At 56.7% G+C, this 22,564-nt stretch overlaps 1 protein-coding gene across 2 annotated transcripts; it reads right to left on the bottom strand.

Moving 5' to 3' along the window:
* Nucleotides 1-9: 9 nt before the first annotated feature.
* Nucleotides 10-16,106, bottom strand: IGSF9 (immunoglobulin superfamily member 9). 2 transcript variants are annotated; one of them, XM_061185845.1, is made up of 20 exons: nt 15,860-16,106; nt 15,439-15,621; nt 10,398-10,550; nt 9,274-9,428; nt 8,922-9,039; nt 7,176-7,317; nt 6,928-7,073; nt 6,692-6,834; nt 5,320-5,460; nt 4,687-4,803; nt 4,324-4,474; nt 4,004-4,127; nt 3,576-3,751; nt 3,088-3,338; nt 2,794-2,878; nt 2,521-2,697; nt 2,235-2,277; nt 1,053-1,904; nt 685-812; nt 10-454 (listed from the first exon to the last, which is right to left on the bottom strand). In XM_061185845.1, the coding sequence occupies exons 1-20, from the start codon at nt 15,915-15,917 to the stop codon at nt 273-275; spliced, it is 3,525 nt and encodes a 1,174-aa protein (XP_061041828.1). In that variant the 5' UTR covers nt 15,918-16,106; the 3' UTR covers nt 10-272. The 2 variants fall into 2 exon arrangements, with proteins under 2 accessions (XP_061041828.1, XP_061041826.1); XM_061185843.1 differs by having other exon boundaries at nt 2,521-2,878.
* Between the last annotated feature and the right edge of the window lie 6,458 nt (nt 16,107-22,564).

The following is a 22,564-nucleotide window of genomic DNA, read 5'->3' as shown; positions in this document are numbered from 1 at the left end:
CCTGTAAAAAAACCTCACCCACACCACAAACACCACACACACGCACATGCACACACACACACACACACACACACACACGGGCAGACCTAAGATCCCTGTTCCAGTCCCCAGACTCTAGAGGCTCAGCACATACATCCCACACCAAGCCCACTGTCAGGGTCGGTGTCTGAGCACCAAAGGAGGAGGGGCAGTGTCCCAGGCTGAAGCTAGGTCTTGCTGGGGGCCTTCTTTGCAGGGTCCGTGTGCCTTCACCCTGCCTCACATTAGGGCATTCACAGCAGAGTGGCCTGTTCAGGGTGGGAGACTGGCTGTCGATAGGCCGGTAGCCGGAACCTAGCAGCATCTCGACGGCGGCGGAAGGCCAGGAATTCCTCCCGAAGGGCAGCACAGCGGGCCTCAGGGCCAGGAGCGTGGGCAGTATTCAGGAGGCAGCCCTCCTCTGGAGTCTTCGCACCTGCAAGAGGGCAGAATAACGAAAGGAAGAAGTCTTAAGGTTCCCTGGGTGAAGTCTTGTGGTTCACCGGCACCATGAAGCTCTCTAGGGCCTGCCAATGCAGAGAAGCCAAGACAGCAAGAGGAGAGGGCCTGGGGCACAGGGCCCAGCTGGGAACTGACTGGGTCCTAAGGGTGTGGGCGCAGGACAGCAAGGCCAGGGGTGCCTGCCTTTCTGGAGGGCTCCCACACCTAGCTCTGGCTCAGCTTCAAGTCGGGATCGAGGGCCAGTCAAGCCCAGGTGCAGAGTCTCCAGCAATTCCATGTCTCCTGGGAATTCTGAGTCCCATTCATAGTTCTCATCCACAGATGTGTTCCTCCTGTTAAAAGCGACAGACGTTTGGTATGGGTGGAGCAATGGAGGGTAGCCAGAAAAGCCTGAACCCGGGGACCCCAAGCTGAGGGTGGGCCATGGGTGTCCTCTGAAGATCCCTGGACCTCAGCAAAAGGACCTCAGCTGTCCTGGTCCCAGGGTGGGAATGGAGCAGAGAAGGCAGACGGTATAGGAGAGGGGTGGGGAGAATCTGGATAGGGCAGGGCTGGGCAGGGACTGCCCTCACCTCGTGCTGACTGTCACCACATGCTCCCTTCGGGGCCACCTCTCAGGGCCACTGGCCCAGCTGCTGGTGTCTCCTGAAGCGGGGCTGAGGTAGCTGCCTCCTGCAGAGGGGGCCGTGGAGGGGGGCCGAAGGAAGGAGGCGCTGCCCCGCCCACTGCTCTGGCTCGTGAGGCTGCCCCGAGGCGCGGCAGGCAGAAGGCTTGGCAGCAGCCGCTCCCTCAGCGTCCAGTCAGTCAGTGCTGTGTACGGGGGCTCTGGGGAGGCCCCAACCCCAAGCACGGCCCCAGGAAGCGCTGCCCTGGGGAACTCAGAGCGGGAGTCCAGGGGGTGGAGGAGAGATGAGGTGGGGCGGGGCCGGGTATCCATGTAATCTGGGGGAGGGGCAGGCTCCTCCAAGGGGGGCCAGTCCCCATCTACATTCATCTCCCTGAAGAAGGGCAGGCTCAGGTACTGGAGCAGGGGTCCTGGACCTGGCAGGGAACTGGGAGGCGCTGCTGGAGGGGGCCTCACAGGGCTGATGTCTGCAATGCAGAGGGGCTGGGGCATCCCACTGGGGCTGCTGCTGCCATCATAGGACCTGGCCTGACGCTGAGCTGGGGTCCGAGGCTCAGCCTGCTCAGGGCCTGACTTTTCTTGGGAGGTCCCCACCTTGGGTCCCATCACAAATCGCCCATCTGGTCCCCGGCAAATGGGCTCCAGGGGTAAGGGCCCCCGGCTAGGTGGAGGATCCGGAGGGGGGCTAGGGGGTCCAGCGGGTTCCCCCCAGAGCAGACTCTGGCGCAGGCTGGGGACTGGGGAGCCCTGGAGCTTCAGCTTCACCACGCTGTCAGGACTGCCCGAGCCCGAAGCAGAGCTGGGGAAGGACAGGAGATCAGGGTCTGTGGTAGGGGGCCAGTCCCCCTCCCAGGAACCAGCGTCAGGCCTTGAGAGGTTTGATGCAGAACAGAGCAGAGCTAGGGAGAGCAAGGGAGAAAAGGACCCACATGGTGGAGGGGTGGAGCGGGGAGGGAAGGCACAGGCAACACTGGACCAGCCCCCAGGCTGGGGCCTCTGCACTTCCATCCTTACCTCCCTCTCACTTCTGTTCCACCTCTCCTACCCCTCCCCAAGGTGCAGAAAAGGAAGCAGAGAACCCTGGTGCTCACAGAAGGCAGAAGGAAGCCAAGGAAGTGGAGGGACTTACTGGGGAGCTGACTTCCCGGCCGGAGAGAAGATAAGAGGTGGATCTGTAAGGACAGGAGAACCAGAGGTGACAGGCAAAACCAAGCCCCACCAGGGCCCAAGACCCTCTCACCCAACACCAGGCGCCCAATCCCATCTGCCTGGGAAAAGTGGAGGCCAGTGGGGAAGCAGGACCACGGGTTGTGGGAACACACCTGGCCCACGCAGGAGGGAGGGATTTCTCCTCCAGGTAGGAGGTGCTTATGGAGGGGCGGGGCCCTTCTTTGGCCGGGCCCCAGGTGGCCTACCTTGGCGGAGGCGTTTGCGGTGGCGACGCGCGGCTCTGCGCCGGTTCATAAGGCAAGCGGCCAGGATACTCACGAGGACAGCCACGCCCAGGAAGCAGACCCCGCCCACCACGCCGGCCAGCACTGGCTGGGGCAGGAGGCCCGGCAGCTGTGTGCGCGAGGGGTAGACCTCCAGGCCTGGGCAAAGGGCCATGGGGGAGGGTCGGTGTCCACGACTTAGTGGGCTTCGAGCCCCCCCATCCCCAGGGCTCTGCCCTCCTGCCAGATTCTCACCAGAAGTGGAGATGTTGGCTGTGTTGCTGGGATCACTGACATAGCTACCGGCGAAGGCCACCAGGCGGAACTCGTAGAAAACGTCCTGGGGGTTGGGGTCCAGGAAGGGGGTCAGGGCTCAGCACTGCCCACCCCCAACCCCGTTCGGAAAGACTTTGCAGTTGGAAGGTACGGGTGAAGTGGACAGCCAGAGGTGAGGATAGTCAAATCAGGGTGAGATCAGGTTTGGGGAGTGGAGCAGAGGGCTGGAGGGCTGCTGGGAGGACCCTCCCTGTGCCCGCCTCCCACACCTACCTTGATAAGTCCTGGCACCAACAACTGCATTTCACTGCCTGCCACGGCCCGATCCAGCACCTCCCACCCCTGGGAGCCTTGCCGTGCCTCCAGGACATAGCCATCCAGTCTCTTAGGGACCAGTTCTGGGGGATCCCAATGCAGGAGTACCCCCCGGGGTGTCCTCACTGCCACCAGACCTCTCGGAGGGGACAGGGGAGGCAGCATCTCTGTTGGGGGAGGACTGGGGGCAGCTGGTGTGGTAGGAAGCCCTGAATGGGACAGAGAGACTTGTAAAGATCAGATTTCCAGGGCTCCTCCCTTGCTCCTCTGGCCTTTGACATCCCCTGGTGCCCAGCTGCTCTCCCAGAGGCCCTAAAGACAAGCCTGGATCATCTTCCACAAAGCCCTCTGGCCCCTAAGCTGCCCAGCACTTCTGCCCCCTCCCACCCAGGTCCCTACAGCCCTTGCCTATCCTTGCCTGCTGCTCTGGGTAAGAGGTCTCTCACCTTCAGGGGCAGACAAGACGATCTCGCTGAAGGGCCCGCTCCCCAGCTTGTTCTGAGCGAGGACGCTGAACTGGTATTGGGTGTGGGGCTGCAGGCCTGGCACTAGGAGGTGAGCAGCCCCCACGGGCACCGCCAAGGACACCCAGTCGTAATGGGCTCGGTCAGGACGCTTTGCCCTGGAGGACAGGAGGAAATGAGGGGCACCTCACGAACTAGGAAGAACAGGAAGGTTGGAGTCCAGAGAGCTGACCTCTCCCCTCCCTTCCACCATCCAGGGTCTCAGGACCTGGGCCATGAATCCCTGAGATTCTCTGGAACTCGGGCAGCAGAGTTAGGGCAGGGCTGGGATAGAGGGGTGGGAGAAAGGGCAGAGGGCCAGAGAGAATCAGGGTGTTGAGGGAGAGGGATGGCAGGGGCAGGTCACTCACAATGGGGTGTACCAGACGCTGAATCTCTGCAGATAGCCACCATCAAAGCCAGGCTCCCAGGAGACATTGGCACCCTTGGGCAAAGGCACGACGGACACATTGGTGACAACGTGGGGGCTGGTGCCTGGGTGGGGGGAACAGAGGGATGATGGTCAGGGTCCTGAGGGATAGCAAAGAGCTAGGGGGAGACCAGGGCTTCGGCCCTCCACCCATCATCCCAGGGGCTCCCCACCCAAGATCCCCCATCTGGGCCCCCCAAAATGATTTATTCCCGTCTCCTTCCCACATGGCTGCCTCCAGCTGGCTCTGCCCCCACTAACCCAGCACGTAGACGTTCGTGGAGGCGGCCACTCGGGCCACAGCATTGCTGGCCGTGCACTCCCAGCGCCCGTGGGCCTCCTTGGTCAATGGTCGCAGGATAAGGCTACTGTTGCTCTCCACCTGGGCCTGGCCCTGCAGCCCCCGGCCCACCTACAGAGCCACTGGTCAGCCCTGAGGCCACACGCAGCCACCCCTCACCAAGGGCACCGCTCATCTCTCTGGGCAGCTCCAGCTTCCTCCCCGCCCTGCCTCTGACAGCCGTCTCCTCCCCACCTCCTCCCTCCCACAGAACGGCCAGGGGCACGGAGAGGCAGGGGCGTAGCAGGCGTGAATATGGGAGGAGTGGGGGTCAGGAGCCTTACCTTAGCCCAAGAGATAGTAGGCGAAGGGTCTCCTCGGGCAGAGCAGGGGATGAGTAGCTCCCGCCCTACTTCTTGGAAATATTCTTCCTTGGGCCGTTCTAGAAAAGCTGGGGGAGCCTGTAAGCCAGATCTGGCATTGGGAGGGGGCTCTCTCACACTGCTGCCTGAGGGTCGTTACTTCCCCTCTGCGGGGCCCCCATCACGCTGCGTCTGTCTCCATCTCTCAGTGTCTCTCTAGCTTTCTCTCTGTTCCCCAGCAGGGGGCCTGGAGGGACATTGCTGGAGAGACAGGGACTCTCTGGAGATGTACAAACCTCTGCAGAACACCCTTCACCCTGCCCTCTGCTTCCCACTCTCTTCTCTCTAGAGCGGAAGGCAGCCTGGTCCAAGTTAAAGGGTCGGGGCAGGCAGGATATCTTACTGTGTGGAGGTGACCGACGCCCCAACTCCCCAGCACCATCTCTGCAAAAACCTCTGTGATGGCATCTGATAGCTGCTGCCATGACCACAGACTGGGAAGCCCCACCCCCTCCCCACATATGTCTGTCCCACCCGCCTCTGTCAGCCCAGTGTCAGCACTAGGCTCGCATCTTCGGTCACCTGACCCGCTGCCGCTGGCCCCCCGAGCCTCACCTTGAGCAGCACGCGGGTCACCGGGGAGGGCCCTGCAGTGCCAAGACGGTTGTAGGGGGTGCAGGAGTATTCTCCCAGCACATCCTCATTCCCCAGGGCAATGATCAGGGAGCCTTCTGGGCCCTGGGACCAGCCAGGGAACTGGAGGCATGAGGAGATGACAACCAGAGAGAGAAACTCAGCGGAGGCCAGACCACAGATGGAGAGAGGCAATGCGTGGGAGGGACCCACATCTATGCAGAGGATGCCACAACCCTACCCCTAGGCCAGACCTCTCTGTGAATTCCATCCTTGCTTTCTCTTTCCTACAGAGGGGCCACTACCAATGGGGGTGAAGACTGGGACTGCAGACTCCAGGAGAGCCACTCACAGGGAATCCAGTGTGCATGGCACACCCTGGGGTGAGCTTGAGCGGTGTGGGGCTCCCGGCCTGCTGTCTTCCCAGCACTCCGGGATTATGTTCTGCATCTTCCACCCCAAATCGGTTCTTCTTCCTGGCTTCCCTAGTTCTGTGTTAAAGGCTAACATCTGACTCCTCACTCTGTCTCACGCCCCACGTCTGTCCTCCTGGGAAGGCCTTTTGTCCCATCTATCTTCATGTCCTCCTTTCTAACTCAGGCCTCGTAACCTCTCACCCACGCTCTCATTTCAATAGCCTCTGCACCCCCTCTGTCTGTCCAGTCTCTTCCTCTCCATTCCTATCACACGGTTGCCCAAGCAACTTCACTGCCTCCGAATGCCTTTGGACTTTTTTTTTAAACCTTAGACAAAAATTTATTGAGCACCACTACAGTTGCAGTAGCCCTGGGGAGACGAGGATTAAAAGATGAAATACTAGCCCACAAGGAATTTGTGGTCTTTGCCGACAAACAAAAGATCTCAGTCACCTTGGAATGAGGTAATATTAACTTGGCATCCATAGTTCCTCCTTTTGGTCCCAACCAGTCTTTCCAGATTTCTCTGCACCAGTCACGTCCCCATAGGCACTGTAGCTCCCCCCCAGCTGGTAGACTCATTATGCCGTAAATGCACTACACTGTTTCCTGCCTCTGGGCCCTGGTTTCTGCATGGAATGTCTCTCCACCCTTCAAGGCCCATCACCAGAGTCCCAGAAGCTGTTGCTGATCTATCCTCAACCAGCCCTAAGAGGAAGGTGCTCGCTGCCTCCTGGCCTTCTAGCAGAGTGTCTGCGCGGCTGTGCTGCCCCCTCTAGGCATGGGTGTCTCTGCTCCTGTTCCCCATGCGACAACCTACACAGCACCTGATATGAAGTGCATGTTCCCCGGTCACTGAACTGATCTAATGCCACCCCAGCTGTCCTGACTAGAATACCACCAAGCTAAGCCCTCTCTCCCCTGCCCCAAGCCTGTACCTTGTCCAGCTGCAGAGCCTGCCCATCCTTGGTCCAGCTGACAAAGAGCAGTGGGGGGTTGGCACGAACCGGGCACCGGATCACCCCCCGCATGCCCACGGGCAGGGGTGTCTCAGGAGGCATGGCAGTCACCTGGGCGGGGTCTGGGGGGGAAGCAGTGGCAAGCTGTCAGGGAGGAGCTTGGCCTGGCCCAGGGGAGGAGAGCAGTCTGGGGAGGGAGCTGGGGTCAGGCTTACAGAGAACAGTGAGGTAGGCAGAGGCCGAGGGTGGGCGCGGAAGGCCGTTGCTGGGTACACAGGTGTAGCGGCCCGCATCATCAGGCTGGGCGGCCTGCAGCCGCAAGCTGCCATCCACCAGGATCCGCACTCGGGGCTGCAGGCGGCTGCAGTATGGCACGTGGGCAGGGGGGTCCAGGCCTTGCTGGACTCAGACTGCCCATCAGTTCCCCACACCCACCCCACGCCCACCCCACCCCATGCCCCACCTAATGTGGAAGACATTGGTGCTGTCCTGGAACCAGCTGTAGGTGAGGTTAGCGGGGTACGCCTCAGCCTGGCAGGCCAGAGAAACATCCTGGGAGGCATTGACCGTGCTGTTCTTGGGGGGCACCACGATGACTGGGGGTCCTGTGGGGGGGAGCACACGGGGAAGGGGAGGCCTCAGCCCAGTCTTCCAGGAACCCTGAGGGTCACTTTTACAGTTCTTCCCAGCTCCGTTCTCTGGAATACAGGGCTGGTTGCTACAAAGCCTTGGGAATGGAAACAGGTCCTAACCCTTTTATTTAACACAAGTTCTTCCTCTGCCCCGGCCAGCTCCCCTTCCCATCACCTCCATTCACCCAGTTTCCCGTGTGTGTGTGTGTGTGTGTGTGTGTGTGTGTGTGTGTGTGTGTGTGTGTTGAGGAGGGGGAATCAGTTTTACCCCTCTGATCACCCTTTACACCTTTACACCCACTACCCTTTCCATCCCTCATCTGTCACATCTGAAATCACCTCTGTCTCCTACCCTAATCCGGGTACCCAGTACCTTACCCCAGGATGCTGCAGCAATCCCTGACTCCAGGCTCCGCCATCACTGCCACTCTGATGGCCATTCATGCAGAAATGTCCCCCCCCACCTTTGGCCATAGAATACTTCTAGTCAAGAACCCACAACAGCTCCTGGCTCCTAGCACATTAAGCTCCAACTTCTTGACCCAGCCCTGTGGGCCCTTGTAACCCCTGCCCGGCCAACTATCTTTTCATATGTCAAGTCTTTGTGAACTCTTTCAGGTCAGTATGGGCAGCTCACTGTGCCTATGCCAGACTCACTCCCATCTCCATGCCTTTGCTCTCTGAACCCGCAGTCTAGAATGCTCTTCCCTGAGAGCCTGGCCAGGCCACAGAGCCCCTGCCAAACCGTCTCTAGCGTCTGCAGCTGCACTGCTGTTTCCCTTCTCTGGGCTCCTACTGTGTGAGTGGTCAGTAATAAGTGGTAATGATACGAGTTGGTGTATAGAGCACTTACAGGCATGCCGGGCATGGCTGAGCACCTTACCTGCACTATTCTCATTTAATCCTCCCAAGAGCCTTTTGTGGTAGAAATTATTGTCTCCACTTCATAGGTGAAGACATGAAGGCTCAGAGGCAGAGAGACTGTGAGGTGACTTGCCCGAGATCAGCGGGGAAGGCAAATTCATACTCAGGCCTTCTCGACACCAGACTTCACCCTGCACCACTGCCCAGCACTGCCTCTCCCACAGTACCCAGGAGAGCAGCACTTCGCCACTGCGTCTTATTTCCCCTTGTGGATAAGAGGCTTCATGAAGGCAGGGTCTACTTCTCAGCTTTCTTTCTAAGGGGAAGGGCTTGGCCAGGAATTACTATGATCATTGTGCTCGTCTGAACCTAATTCTTGTAACAGTCCTGCGAGGGACATAGGAACCTCTTTGTATAGATGAGGAAACTGGAGGTCAAGGGGGTTCCATGGCTCATGGTCTAACACCAGCACCCATGCCCTTCTCACTATACCACATTGCTGGCACTAAATATCTATCTCCGTTCACTGATCCTTTTACAGGCAAGATGCTGGTTTTAGAGGCAGAGCCTGCATTGGGAGCTCCCTCCCTCTCCATGGGCCCCTGCCCTCAGGCACAAGCCTCCCCCCGGCTGCTGGCTGTGTGCACCTCCAGCCACAGGTCAGTCCTCTCACGTGTGTGTCCTGTTCCCCCCCCCCTCCCCCGAGACAGCACCTAGCACCAGCAGCTGGGTGGCGTGGGTGGCGCTGCCCTCAGTGCTGGAGGCTTGGCAGGTGTAGACCCCGGAGCTGCCTCGCTCCACCCTCCGGATCCGCAGCGTCCCGTTCTGCACCTAGAGTCAGAGTGGGTGACAACGGACCCTTGTGTCTCCCCTGCCCACGGCGGGCCTCAGACCCCGCACTTCCGAGGCTGGCCAGCAGAGGGAGGCAGCGTGCTGGGCGCAGGGAAGCCAATGCCAAGCCCCTCCTCTGGCCCGTCTCCCAACCTCCTGGCCTCCAGCCCCGCTCCCAGGCCACTACCTGCCTCACACTCTATCTGGCCCACCCTGTCCAGCCCTGGGACTCACTTGCACCTGACTCTGGCCCTGGCCGAGGTCCTGTCCTCGGAGCTTCCAAGTCACACGAGGTTGGGGGCTGCCGCGGGCCGCGCAACGCAGGGTCACAGGCTCCAGTTCCCGCACTTCCAGCACCTGGGGAGGTGTCTCCAGGAATTGAGGGGGCGCTGCAAGGAGAGAGGCATCAGGGATTGCCAGAGGGGCCATCAGCCCAAAGAGCAGCATCCGAGGACCAAAGAGGCAGATCAGGGCCTCAGCCTTCAGCCCATCAGCCCACCAGCTTCACAGGAATCTCCAACCCAGGGCCCCCCTGTCTGCTGCACCCAGGGCCCCCCTGTCTGCTGCACGCAGGGCCACCCTGTCTGCTGCACCCAGGACCCAGTGAGGACACACCAGCCCATCCCCCCACTGGCCTGCAGAGTTGGTGAGGGAGCTGAGCACCAGGCTGGGTGTTCAGAGCTGGGAGAGAGCTAGGTGCCCTCTAGAAAAGCACTGTCCTGGGAGTCAGGAGACCTGAGTTCTACACTGCTCTGCCACTAATCAGTGGCATGACCCAGTCTCCCCATGCCCCATCTATGAAATGGGAATAATTATGACCTCCTTGCTTCTTAGGGTTGAGACAGAATTCATGAGGTGCTGGGTTAAAAGGTGTTTTGAAAAAACAAAATGTTGTATATATGTGAGTGATGTTTCACTCAGGGCTCAATAACCCCTTATACCCTCCTACCCATTACCCTCTCCTGGCCAGGGAGGCAGGAGCAGGGAAGAGAGAGGAAGAGGAAGTTCCTGACAAAGAGCCGCGAAGGCTGATTGGATTTAGGTTTGAGGAACTGAAAGGGCAGCAGTGGGGGTGGCAGGGGTAAGATGCAAACAGAGAGCCAGAAAACAAGGGGTGTCAGCAAGGGTGGGGCATCGGGACTGCCCTCCTCCCCTCCCCCCTCTTTCCCCTCCCCTCCCCCTCCTTCCCCTCCCCTCCCTCCTCCTTCCCCACCCCTCCCTCCTCCTTCCCCTCCCCACCCTCCTCCTTCCCCTTCCCTCCTTCCTCCTTCCCCTCCCCTCCCTCCTCCTTCCCCTCCCCTCCCTCCTCCTTCCCCTCCCCTCCCTCCTCCACCGCCTGCCTGCTCCCAGCTTCATACAATTGACTGTGAGGTGCACCCAGGAGCCGTTAGCAGAGTCGTCCTCAGGTCTGTGCTGGTCCAGGAAGAGCACGCGGCACTCGTACCAGCCCTGGTCCTCAGCCCGGAGCCCCTCGATCTGGAGAGATGCCCCCTTCTGAAGCCGGACACGCCCTGGGGGAGGAACCCTGGATCAAGGGTGCTGAAGGGACCCCCTGGGATCCCCAGGCCCCTGGTCACACTGGTCATTCTCAGACGTCAAGAACAGGCTCAGTGTCTCCCAGTTACCCTGATAGAGTGGGGTCCAGAGAGGCGCAGATGGGGTTGGGGTCACTGAGGGCAGGTCTCTCCCTTCGGCCCCTCTGATGGCTCCTGCCTTTCAGCAGCTGGGACCCAGCTTAGACAAAGAGAAACCAGAGCAACAGCAGGGGGACACTGAACTCCGCCCAGCTTCCAGGACTGTAGGGCGAAGGGGCTTGAAGAGCCGACACTTAGTCTCCTCTGGATTCGTACAGAATCTGCCCATCCCTGAGCTCTTTTTGTAAGGGGAGTCCCGGGAGTACTCCTGCCACAGGACTCTGTCCCCAGAAACCACAGCTGTGTCTGGGGCCTGAGCAGGGATCCATACCTCGCCTACCAAAGCCCCTAATCCGCCAGGGCTATTATCAGCGGCCTAAGCGCCTTAGGGTGGCCAGAGTCCAAACCAGCCAGGCAGCGAGGTCAGCAGCCTCCTCACCCCATCCCCTCATGCTCCAGGGCATCCAAGCCCCGGCTGACAGACTACATAGAGCTCCACAAAGCACCCAGCCCCAGCGCAAGCAGACAGCGCCCTTCCACCCTGACGGAGCCCTGCACCCCAGACAGCTTCGTGGGTCCCTGGCAGTGCAGCCTAGCCAGCAAGGCACACACTTGGGAGCCACAGAGACCTAGCCTCCAGCTCTGCCATTTACTTCTTTGGCCAAATCCCTTAACTTCTCTCTCAACATCAACTTCTTCATCTATAAAATGAGAGAGAAAAAAATCCAGCTAGGGTGGATGGAAGGCAGGCAGCATGGTGCCTGGCATCAGCGGGTGCTTAAATAAAAATGGTTGAACAAATGAATGAGCTCATGATTTGAAATCAGCAGCCTGCATTCAACCTTGGCTCCATCCCTCACCTGACGACACACCCTCTCCCTCTTCTCCTCTGTATCAGTGAACAGCGCCATCACGCACGTCACCCAACCAGAAACCTGGTGTCACCTAGACTGTTCTCTCCATTAACCCCACATCTGCTTGTTCAGTAAGCCTTTCAATTCTACCTCCTAGATGCTGTTTCCCTCTCTACCACGTTCTCTTTAGTTTAGTCCCATAGCATCTCTCACCTGGGTTACGCCAACAGTCCACAAAGAGGTCCCGCTGCCTCCAGCCTCCCGCCCTCCACATTCATCAGCTACCCACCCCGCCTTGACCTTTGATAGGGACAACTGACATTTTCTAATTCTTGTGGGTTATGCCAAACAAAGGCAACCAGACTGTGCCCCTACTTAGCCCTTTCTAAGACTGGGCAATCTGAAGCTGCTCACGCACTCGCCCCCTCCGATCTGCTTGCATTCTACCTCTAGGGCCATCTTTCTGAAATAGAATCAAAACCTGTGGGGGCCCTGAAGCCATCAGGAAAAAAGAGGAGAAGATCAGGCTGAGGCCGGCGCTGTGCTCATAGGCAAGGGAGTTTTTTCTTCCAAGAATGAGGTCCAAGGGTGCAGATTCTCTAGAAAGGGTGGAGCTGCTTAAAGGGCTAGGTGTTTAAATCCCCACCTAGAAGATAAGCCTGGGTCGTGCAGGTAAATATTGAATATGATCACACCCTTCCTCCCACCAGTGGGATTCCTCAGTAACCCTAAACTGCCTGGCCACGGGACCCCCGCAGACCCCACTGCGACCTCTTCTTTTTTCTTTTTTCTTTTTTTTGTCTACGCCACGTGGCTTGCTCCCCAACCAGGGATTGAACCCCGGCCATGGCAGTGAAAGCCCAGAATCCTAACCACTAGGCCACCGGGGAACTCCCTGCGACCTCTATCTACTACGTCCCGTGTGATGATAACTTTTCATTATGGTGATCTTCAGTCGCTACAAAGAAGGAAGAAGAGGGAAGGGAAATAGAGTTTGGGATATGGGCCATGTAATATTAGGCATTGTCACCATACTTCATCCTTCCAAGAATTCCATTATAGAGGAAGGAACTGATGTTAAGCTTCTTTCCAATAAGCTACTCAGGGATACAGCCAGGCCTTCTTTCTCATGATGCAGCGTACTCTCCATTGCACACTGGTGAGAGGATCAAGTGACACTCAGGGCGCTTATCACTGAGCATAGTCAGTGTATTCTCACTCGGGGGATGTTGGTAGCCAATGGGTAACAGCTCCAAATGTCTGTTGATCAGAACATCCAATAAAGCGTAGAGTATGTCCTAACTTTTCTGTGAGGTATGAATGGCTAGACCTGTAGTGTCACAGAAGAACAGGAAGCTGGCCAGGGGCAGGCAGTCCTGTATCCTCCTGAGTCCTGGGCCCCCCTCCACCCGCAGGGCCAGAGCCTGAGTGTCTTTGGACCTCCCCACGTGCAGAGGAGTATAGAGGAAGGAGACACAGTCCCCATTCTTGCAGGCTCTAGGAAGGCAGGGAATCCACACTCATGGACATGTGCAAGTTCACATACACACAGAAGCTTAAAAAATATTCCAAGAGGCTAAGAAGCAAGAGGAGTATGGAAGGCTTCCAGGAAGAGGTGACTCTGCAGAGGGTATGCAAGGCTAAAAGGTAGTGAGGGGAGATGATTAGAGAGAGCCAGGTTGTTCTAAATGGAGGATAAGATAACGGATTTTTATCAAATGACTCAGGACAGAGGGAAAGTTCATGTCCCTTCTGCCACATGGGGTATCTTGAAACTCCCAAGAAATATAGCACAAAAGTCGAAGACCAAAAGCTGGTCCCATGAATTAGAAGAGCTGATCTAAGATCCACCCCCAGGAAGGCTGGTGTAGAAGAAGTGGACCCTCTTTCCTCTGCATGCCTAGTCACGGTTTCACACCATGCAGGCACTCTGTACAGGCTCTGTGCGGGGTTCTTTACGTACAGCAGCTAACTTCATCCTAGGATTTAGTCCTGGCTTGTTTTATACTGCTTTTTACTACTTTTGTACTAGTCTATAAATCCAATCTCCTCTGCTAGATGGATTCTAGGGTCCTCAAAGATTGGAAGCCTTCTCTTCAGTGTAATCCCTGAAGCTCCAAACAGTCTCTCTCATGGTCCTTCCCACATTCTAGGCCACGGGCCTCACACACACAGTCCCAGGCCTCACACACACAGTCCCAGGCCATCTCCCCTTCGCTTGCCCAGAGGGTTTATGACAGGACAGCATTGTCCTTAGCAACCTCCACCTCCCGTTGCCTAGCAACTGCAGTTCAGAGTCCCCTACACAAAGGCTGAGAGGCCCCTTCCACACTGGGAGGCAGTAAAATGGTTAATGGGTGCAGGGGCCTCTCCCCAGGGCTCTGACTCCCCAGACTAGCCCTGCCCGACCAGGAGCTCCAGAGTTGGGGCAGGGGTGGGCATGAAGGGCAGGGGTAGGAAGAAAGACTTGCAGCTCAGAGGAACACCTCAGAGACAGAAAGAAAACCCACAGGTAGCAAAGTTGCTACCATCCAGTGGTTTGTCTGCCTGAGGGACCTCAAGACAGGACAGAGGGCAGCGGGTGGGGTGGGGGGGAGGAGAGTTGCACATCTCCCTGGGGGAAGCCCAGGAAAAGCCCTTCTCTCCCCTGTCCTCCACCTCCCCCTGCCCTGCCGTCAGTCGGGCTGCGCTCTGCATCTGCGGAGCCTCAGCCTGGCAGCCCAGCCCCTCCCAGCCCGGCGGGCAGAGGCAGGGAGGGCTGGTGGGCACGGCCGTTGTCTCTCCACTTGTCCTAATTGGGGCCCCGCTTTCATCAGTTCTCCGGGGGCTTGTGCAGACACATACGTTCCCACCAGGCTGTTTGCCAACAACTGCCCCCAGTTTGAAAATAAACTCCTCCCTTCTGCAGCACCTGCCCGAGCCTCCTCCCCTCTCTGCTCAGCCTGCCCCTCGGCGACAGCTTAGCCAATCCTGTGGCTTCTCCCAGGATTCAAACTAAAGAGGGAAAAGGGAGGGGGTCCCCCTGCCCCCATCGACGTCCTCCCAGGTGGCCTTTCCTGGGCTTCCCCTCTGAAGAGGAGGCAGCCAGACTCTCTCCCCAGCGGCCCCAGCCCCAGCCCTAGGCTCTCCCACACACTGCCCTCCGAGACCTGCACTAAACCGCTCAGATTAAGGCTCCATCGGGGATTAGGAGGAAGCTGAGCCTTTCGAGGGAGCCAGCTGGGGCACAGGAGAAGGCCCCTAAGGAGGCCTATACGCTATTTTAAGTCCATACAGAAGCCAGCTGAAGCAGGAACCCAGCCCAGCTCCATCCATTTGCTGATCTTTAGGGGAGGCTGGTCCATCCCCAGCCCACCCTGCCCGTGCACGAACTCTGCTGTACCCAGAATCAGAAGCAGTGGAGAAGCAGATAGGTCGTAGACCCACCCACCCTGCTGCCCCATCAGCCCACTCCCTAGAAGCCTAGAACACCCAAACTAGCATTTAAGAAAGTAGGGGAGGATGAGGGCAGGGCAGTGAGAAGATAGCGGAGCCAGGGACCAGGAGAGGGCCAAGTAGGGAGAAGGATCAGGACGGTCTGGGAGGTTTCATGATGAGCTCTAGAAAGAGTGATTAGAGAATTAGGATGGACACTTGGAATAGGGCTGCAGGATCTCCTTTGGAACAGACCATGTGGAGTTTTAAGGAGACCACATGTGTGTCTGTGTGTGTGTGTGTAAATGAATGAATCCTTCAATGAATGGACACTGCTTGGGAGCAGAGCCACGCTTGTTAAGCAGAATTCAGGCAGTGGAGCTGGAGATGAGGTTGGGGCAGGGACAGAGCTGTTAAGAAGAAGTCTTGTTCCCACTCTACCCAGTCCACCTTTGTTGGGGACACCTCCTGACCTCCCACCGGAGGATAAGCCTTACCCACGTAAGCAGGGTCGATGCGGGGAGAGTAGAGGCCGAACTGAATGAAGATGGGAAGCAGGAATCCAAAGCGCAGCCACTCGATGACGTGCAGAGGGGGCCGGCCAGCCGGGGGCAGCAGGTCACAGCCCAGCACCGCACTCTCCCCGGCCCGGCCCGACACCGCCTCAGGCTTCCCTCGACCTGCAGGGCAGGTGGCATGAGGACACAGCAGAGGACCAGAACCAGGGCTGGGAGGGGAGATACCCTCTCGATCTTTGTGGGCTCCCCAGGCATTTGGGAAGTGGTTGAGGGAATCCTCGACTTCTGCAGAACCAGTGCTGTTCCTCCCCTCTGCTGACCGGCTCACAGAGAACCCCAGGGGACCACCACCCACCCCAAGGCCAACAGGGAGTTCCGGAGCCCAGGAAGTCCAGCTCACCGTCAGCCCCCTGGCTGATGATCAGGCTGAGGATGGCCAGGCTGAAGCACCAAACCATAGCCCAGCTGCCTGCTCGCCCGGCCCCTCCTATCCACAGGGGCCCAGATGGAGGGGCCCAGGGACCTGCACAGCCCAGCAAGCCCTGTCAATCCTTCTGATTGGGTAACAGGAGTCAGCTCTCACTCTTCTGGACAGTTAGGGCTTGGCTCATGTAACACCTGATGAAGCCGTCCTCTGGAGCACCACCAGATCTAGATGCAAAATGCAAGGCAACATGCAGAGTGGGCCAATGTTGGAAACCAGAAGAAACCCCGAGTTAGAGAAAAGCTGGAGGTGAGCAAAGGCAGAAAAAGGAGAGAGGAGAGCAGATGAGTGGGGGAAGGGCTGGGGTGAGGGGGTGCCGGGTGGGGAGGCCAGACAGATGAGGACATGTGGGGAGCAGAGGAGCTGGAAAGATCTTAGAAAAAGCAGAGGAATTCTGGGGATACCCAGGTTACTAAGGCTCTTGGAAAGCTGAGCCAGGAGGGAAATTGGGTTCTTATACACTTGGAAAAGGACTTCTCAGGAAAGTATGGGAGATGAAGAGCCCCCATAGCCCAGCCTCTTCTCCCTCTTCTTTCCTTAGTCCTGATGCTGATAACAAGGTAGCAGATAGCAAGGTAGAACCAGTATTATCGCCTCCACCCTACAGTGACAAATAAGGACCTTGGGTATCTCAGAGCCTTGCTCAGGCGCACAGAGCCAGTTAAGGGCAAAGCCTGGATGAAAACCCAGAGAAAGTGGCCCCCAAAGCACAAATCCTTGCCTCATTTCTCCAGCCTCTGTGAACCCTGCAAGCTGGAGGCCCTGTACCTCTTTCTCCATCAGCCTCCCAATACTGCTTTAGCCGTGAATGAGTCAGACACTTGGGAGAGGAAGACTGCCTCCCCATCTGCTGGTATGGGGGGCCCAGGCAGCATCCTCCAGGTCTGGGCAGGTCCTGGGGCTGGCGGCTGGCGCCACTTCTTTTCTTGATGCTGCCAGGCAGCCCTCCCTCTGCCAGACACCATGACCCAAGTGCCTTAACCCAATTCCTCCCACTTAGTCTCCCTCCAATATCTTCGGGGCCTAAGGTTTGCTAGGCTCTCCCTTCACTAACCCCAGGGGCATGGTGCATGAGAAGCTAAAAAGTCAACGAGTTCCTGGGGTGTACAAAGTGAGCCCTGGGGCACGGAGGGGAGGAACTCTTGACAGCCCCAGCCCCTGAGCATCTAGGGAAGTCACAGCGGGCTGGGGGTGGGGTGGGGTTGGGGGGTGCTGCCTTGGGCCTGGCAGATCCAAGTGGGCTCTGCTCTGCGGGCCTCCACCCCACTCTTGGCCTCACAGTTCAGGATGGGCTATAAAACATCCTCCATGTCCCTCAGCCTGACCCCTGCCTGTACTGAATGGCCCTGCACGTCTAACTCCTGATAACTCACCAGCAAACATCCATCCCCCTTGCTTGCCACTGTCCCCAGCCACCTCTCCCATACCTCGTGGACATATCTTTTTCCAAATGCATAGGAACCCCCAGTTCCCTCCTGGCTCAGTTTTCTGAAAACCTCAGTATCCAGGTTTGCCCAGAATTCCTCTGCTTTTCCTAAGATCCTTCCAACTCTTTTGTCGCCACTATGTCCTCACCTAATAGTCTCCCCACCCAGTACTCTCTCATTCCCCCATCCCAGTTATCCCCACTTCTCACAACTCCCACCCCCCAAATTCCTATTTTCCGCACCTGATCTCCAATTGCACCAGGTCCTCTCCGCTTCAAGGAACTCCCTGTCTCCTCCCGAATCGCCACTCACGCACTTCTCCTATCCTCTCTTCCCTGGAATCTCCCTCCCTCGAATGCTCTTGCCTCAGCCCACAGTACACTTCTGGTACCCCGCTCCCAATTCCCTTCTCCCTCGCCTTCTCCGGACCCCTGGAACTTCTCCCTGCTTTTGGAACCCACCAAGAACCACCCCCCCATCCCCCCACCCCCAGGCACACTAATTACCTCCAGAACTCCTCCACTTCTCCGGGAGCACCCGCCCATCCACCCACGCAGAATTCCACTTCACTCCCCAGAACTCCCCTAGTTCTGCTCCCCAAAGAATTCCACTTCTCTCCACAAGTCCCCCGCTTTTTCCTGCCCCCCATAACTCCCGCACTGTTCTCCATCCCCCCGCCGGCACCCCGTTCCATTGCCCCCAGGGCGCTCCCGCCCTCACCTGCTCCTCACCGCTCCGCTCCACTCTTCCAGCTACACAATAGGGGGCGGACCCGCCTCCTAGCCTCGGATGCCCAGAGCGCCTCCCGTCGCCCTGGAGACCGCCAATCCCCCTCCCGCGGCGGCCAATTGGAGCGAGCAGAAGGCGAGGCAAGGCGGGCGCGACCCCCGAGCGGCCTGGGAGTTGTAGTTTCGAGAGAGCAGGACTGGGTGGCACGTGGGCCCGGGTCGCCCCCTGGTGGAGCTCGATACAACGAAGGGTGGAAAGGCCGGTTGGCCTCTTCCCGCCGCAAGCTTGAGGGGCTACGCCGGTCAGGGCCCGGGCTCCCGGGGTCGCAGGAGCCGGCCCTCAGCTGGCTCCTTGCACACCTTCCTTCCTGTGTAAGCCACCTTGGACCCTCTCCCCTCCCCTAACGGGCTTAACCGCAGAAGTGGCAGCTAGGGTTGAAATGTGAGCCTGGGGGCAGGAGCACCAAGCGGGGAGCAGGACTCCCCGCCCTCCTCCCAGGGGACCCACCCCGCTCCTCTGATCTCCTCCCCCATCCCCATTCCCACCTCCACACATTTCTTCTCCGGCTGGACTGGAAATACCTGTCTGCACTGGCGAGCTCCCAAATCTTGCCCAGGCGCCGCCCACAGTGTGCAGAGGGGAAGGCGGCGCTCCCAGCCTGAGGTTGCCAAGTTAGCTACCAGCACCAGCCACGCAGAGGAACGGGCCCAGAGGGGAGAGACATCCTGGCACGGGAGACTGAGAGAGGAGGAATGAAATAAGTGATCATTTACTGAACCCCTACAGGGAGCCAGATCCTGGACTACATGCTTCATGACTCTCATGTAACCTGTACAGAAACCCTCAGAAGTAGGTGTGGCTCCGTTTGACTAATAAGAAAACTGAGGCTCCACGAGGTGTAGTCACCTGCCCAAGACTTCCTGTCTAGCACAGGGCAGAGCTGGAATCAGACCCAGCTGGGGCTCCATCACACCCACCCTCTTGGAAACTTCAACAGCAGGCAAAAATACATCTTGCATGTCTGCCCCATAGAGCTTTCTACCTCCTCCCCTTGGTGCTGCCTTGGGGAGGCAGGGTCATGACACCTTCCCCACCAGGCTTAAGCAGTCTTAAGTCTGCCCGCGTGCTCCCCTGGAAGCCTTCCCTAAAAGCAGCACTCTGATCTCACCCCAGGCTGAACTCCTGCCACTCAGAGCGCACCATTCCCAATCATGGCCTCAACACCAGGAGAGACCCAACAGGATAGGTCTAACCACGGCTCACACTGACCTCGGAGGGACAGCAGTGAGTGGTCCTGAAGAGGTATCTTAGTTCTCTGCCCAGGAATTGACCCTGAGAAGCCTGGATGAAAACCAGGAATCCTAACCACCAGACCACCAGGGGCTAGGGGCTAGAGACAAAGTTCCCTGGCTCTTACCTCCATTGAAAGTAAGAATGTTTCAAGGAGGCAAAAACTGTAAAAACAGGTACAAAGTTTATTATTAGAGACACAGCACAAGTGGGAGAGCACACAGAGAAGCAGTTTATTTAAGACTGAAGCCAGGTAGAAATATACACCTGGAGAGAAAGGGTATGGGCGTCCTCTCTAATGAGGAGAAGTGCAGTAAAGAGGTGATTTAAATCACTTATACAGGACAGTCCTTCTGTGTCTTTGTTTACCTTTGGCCTATTGTTTCGTTTTGCACACCTGACCAGTCCTAGGACCCTCCCCAATATGCGTGCACAACTTTTTGCTAAGATGGATCCCACCGCAGAGGCCTGTGTGTGCACATCCACACTTATTATGGGGTGGTGCCCCCTCCATTTTTGACCTCCAAGGAGCCTTCCTGCGCATGTGCAGACAGGGAAGTTTCCCTTGACCTCAGGAGTGGGACCCTTATCTCTTTACTTCAGCAGAGCTCAGCTTCCGCCACTAACTTTGTCCTTGGAGTGTCTGGGTGAGAACAAAGCTTTAGTTTTACTCCACACGACAAACACCAGCTGTCCAGCCCAAGTGCCCATCTATCTCCTACCTCAAGACCAGTATCCCTGCCACATCCTCCCTTCCAGGTGGTCATCCAGCCCCATACATTCTGGGCCAGGAAGCTCACCACCCCTTATAGTGACTCATTCCATCTTCAGGGACTTATTTTTTTTTTTTTGCCTGCACTGGGTCTTTGTTGCTGCGCGGGCTTTCTCTAGTTGTGGCGAGCAGGGGCTACTCTTCGGTGCGGTGCGCGGGCTTCTTATTGCGGTGTCTTCTCTTGTTGCGGAGCACGGGCTCTAGGCATGCGGGCTTCAGTAGTTGCGGCACGCAGGCTCAGTAGTTGTGGCTTACGGGCTCTAGAGCACAGGCTCAGTAGCTGTGGCGCACGGGCTTAGTTGCTCCGCAGCACATGGGATCTTCCCAGACCAAGGCTCGAACCCGTGTCCCCTGCATTGGCAGGCAGATTCTTAACCACTGCGCCACCAGGGAAGCCCCATCTTCAGGGACTTTGACTGCTGGAAAGTTCTTCCAGGTGTAAACATCTGGGTGCTTTTTGCCATAGCCTGAGATGAAAATGGGGCGGGGGGAGAAGTGAGGGAGGAGGCAGGAGCAGTGGCCTGATCTCTCCCACTATCCCTCCAGCAAATTTTCCTGAAGTGGCTGCTTCCAATGTTACAATGTAACAGATTGACCTAACAGTGCTGAGACTCTAATGAAAACATGTCAGTGGACACAGCATGAAAGCAAGGCCAGGCAGAATGCCTAGGAAAGACGGCCGAAGAGCGCAACCTCTTTTACATCTTGGCCCCTCACCAACTAGTGGGAAAGATCTCCCTTCCCCATGTTAGAATCAGCTCCATCTCTGGTTCAAAGGTTTCATTTCTGCTGTCTCCAGTGTTTTCTTGAAGATAAGTTAAACTCTTTTGGACATTAAAATAACTTTTTGTAAAATTGGGATTTAAAATGATTTTCATTTTTTAAAGTTTATGATGTGGTCATTTTTTTTTCTGGAAGTTTATTTTGTGTTTTATTATTACTGTCATTTTGCTCTGATTCAGATGCATCTTGTTGGCTTTTTGGTAAGAAAAGGAACCTAACCCTAACTTGTTCTCTCACCATGCCAGGAGTGAAAGTCGGTAAAATTAGACCCTGAGGCTCAAAACTAAAGATTTTCCTCTGGGTTGTCCTGGATCCGTAATCATCACCCTCTGGGATAGTGTATTCAATCTGCTAGGATTCTACCTAGCATCATTCTACCAAAGCTTCAGCCAGCCCACGTATTTTCAACTTGTTGACAAGAAGACCAGACAATGTTGTCAATTACAGGGACTTTGCTGACCACATGCTATGAGCACTGGTCCTGTCACCTGATCAGAAAAGAGGTATGGTTCCTCATCGATTGTCCTTTGGCTGTTGGCGTGCTCATCTGCTGACCCAAGGAGACTCTAGCTCCACATGAGTTTGTGGAGTTGGTCTTGTTCATCCTTGAATTCCTCCCCAGCCCTTAGCCTTATCAGAGGGGCCCTGCCTACCTCTCCAGACTCATTTATCACTTACCCCTTCATCACATGGCAGCAGCATGTGGCCTTGTAGTCCCTAGAATTCATGGTGCTTGTTCACTTATCAGTGGCTTCCCACTTATCTTCTGTCTGGCTAGAATGTCCTTCTCTCCCTTCCCTGAACTCACTGCTAATCACAGGTCAAAATTCTGTTTACCTCTTCCCTCCAGGACACCATCAATGACTCCTCCCATCACGCCCTCACCTTCACCCATAGCCCTTGTCACACCTTGTTGTAATTATATCTTACACACCCAACAAAGAGTTCCTTGAGGGCAGACAGTGTCTTTTCTGCCTCTCCAGGGCTAGCCCAATGCCTGACACTTCAATGCTCAAATATTATCCTCCTCCCCTCAGTTTGCTTTTCACCTATTTCAAAACAGCAAGCTTTGCAAAAGGCAAAGTGCTGTCAGGTGATTATTATCCTGGCTTCCTGCAGAGGAAGAGGCCTGGGTCTCTCTGAGCTTATATTCTACCTTCTTGAGGGTCTGAGCCTTCCCCTTCCAGGTGCTCTGGACTGGTTGGGGACCTCAGCCTTTCTCTGTTCAGAGACTGGGTGTGAGAAGGTATTTTGCCAAATTCCAGGGAGGGCCCTGGGCCAGCCATACAGGGACGTTCATTCCCTTATTGACTTCCTGTGCCAGACTCTGAAATATACAAGAAAAGACCTGCCCCCGTGTGTGCAAGATGGCTGTTGGCCTTTTCCACTCAGTCTCCAGAAAGGTATTAAAGGAATCGGAGGAGTTGGGTGCTGCAGGCTTGGTCTTAGAACTTCGTGCCTTTTTTTTTTTTTTTTTTTTTTTTTTTATTTTAAACTCAACCATTTCCTTTACAAGCCCGGATGTAATGCTTGCTTTTCCCCTTCTATCTTTTTTTTTTTTAATACTTTGGGTTTATTTATTTATTTATTTATTTATTTATTTATTTATTTATTTATGGC

The sequence above is a fragment of the Eubalaena glacialis genome, chromosome 3, assembly GCF_028564815.1.
Source record: "Eubalaena glacialis isolate mEubGla1 chromosome 3, mEubGla1.1.hap2.+ XY, whole genome shotgun sequence".
Lineage (NCBI taxonomy): Eukaryota > Metazoa > Chordata > Mammalia > Artiodactyla > Balaenidae > Eubalaena > Eubalaena glacialis.
This window is presented reverse-complemented; position numbering and strand designations above follow the sequence as displayed.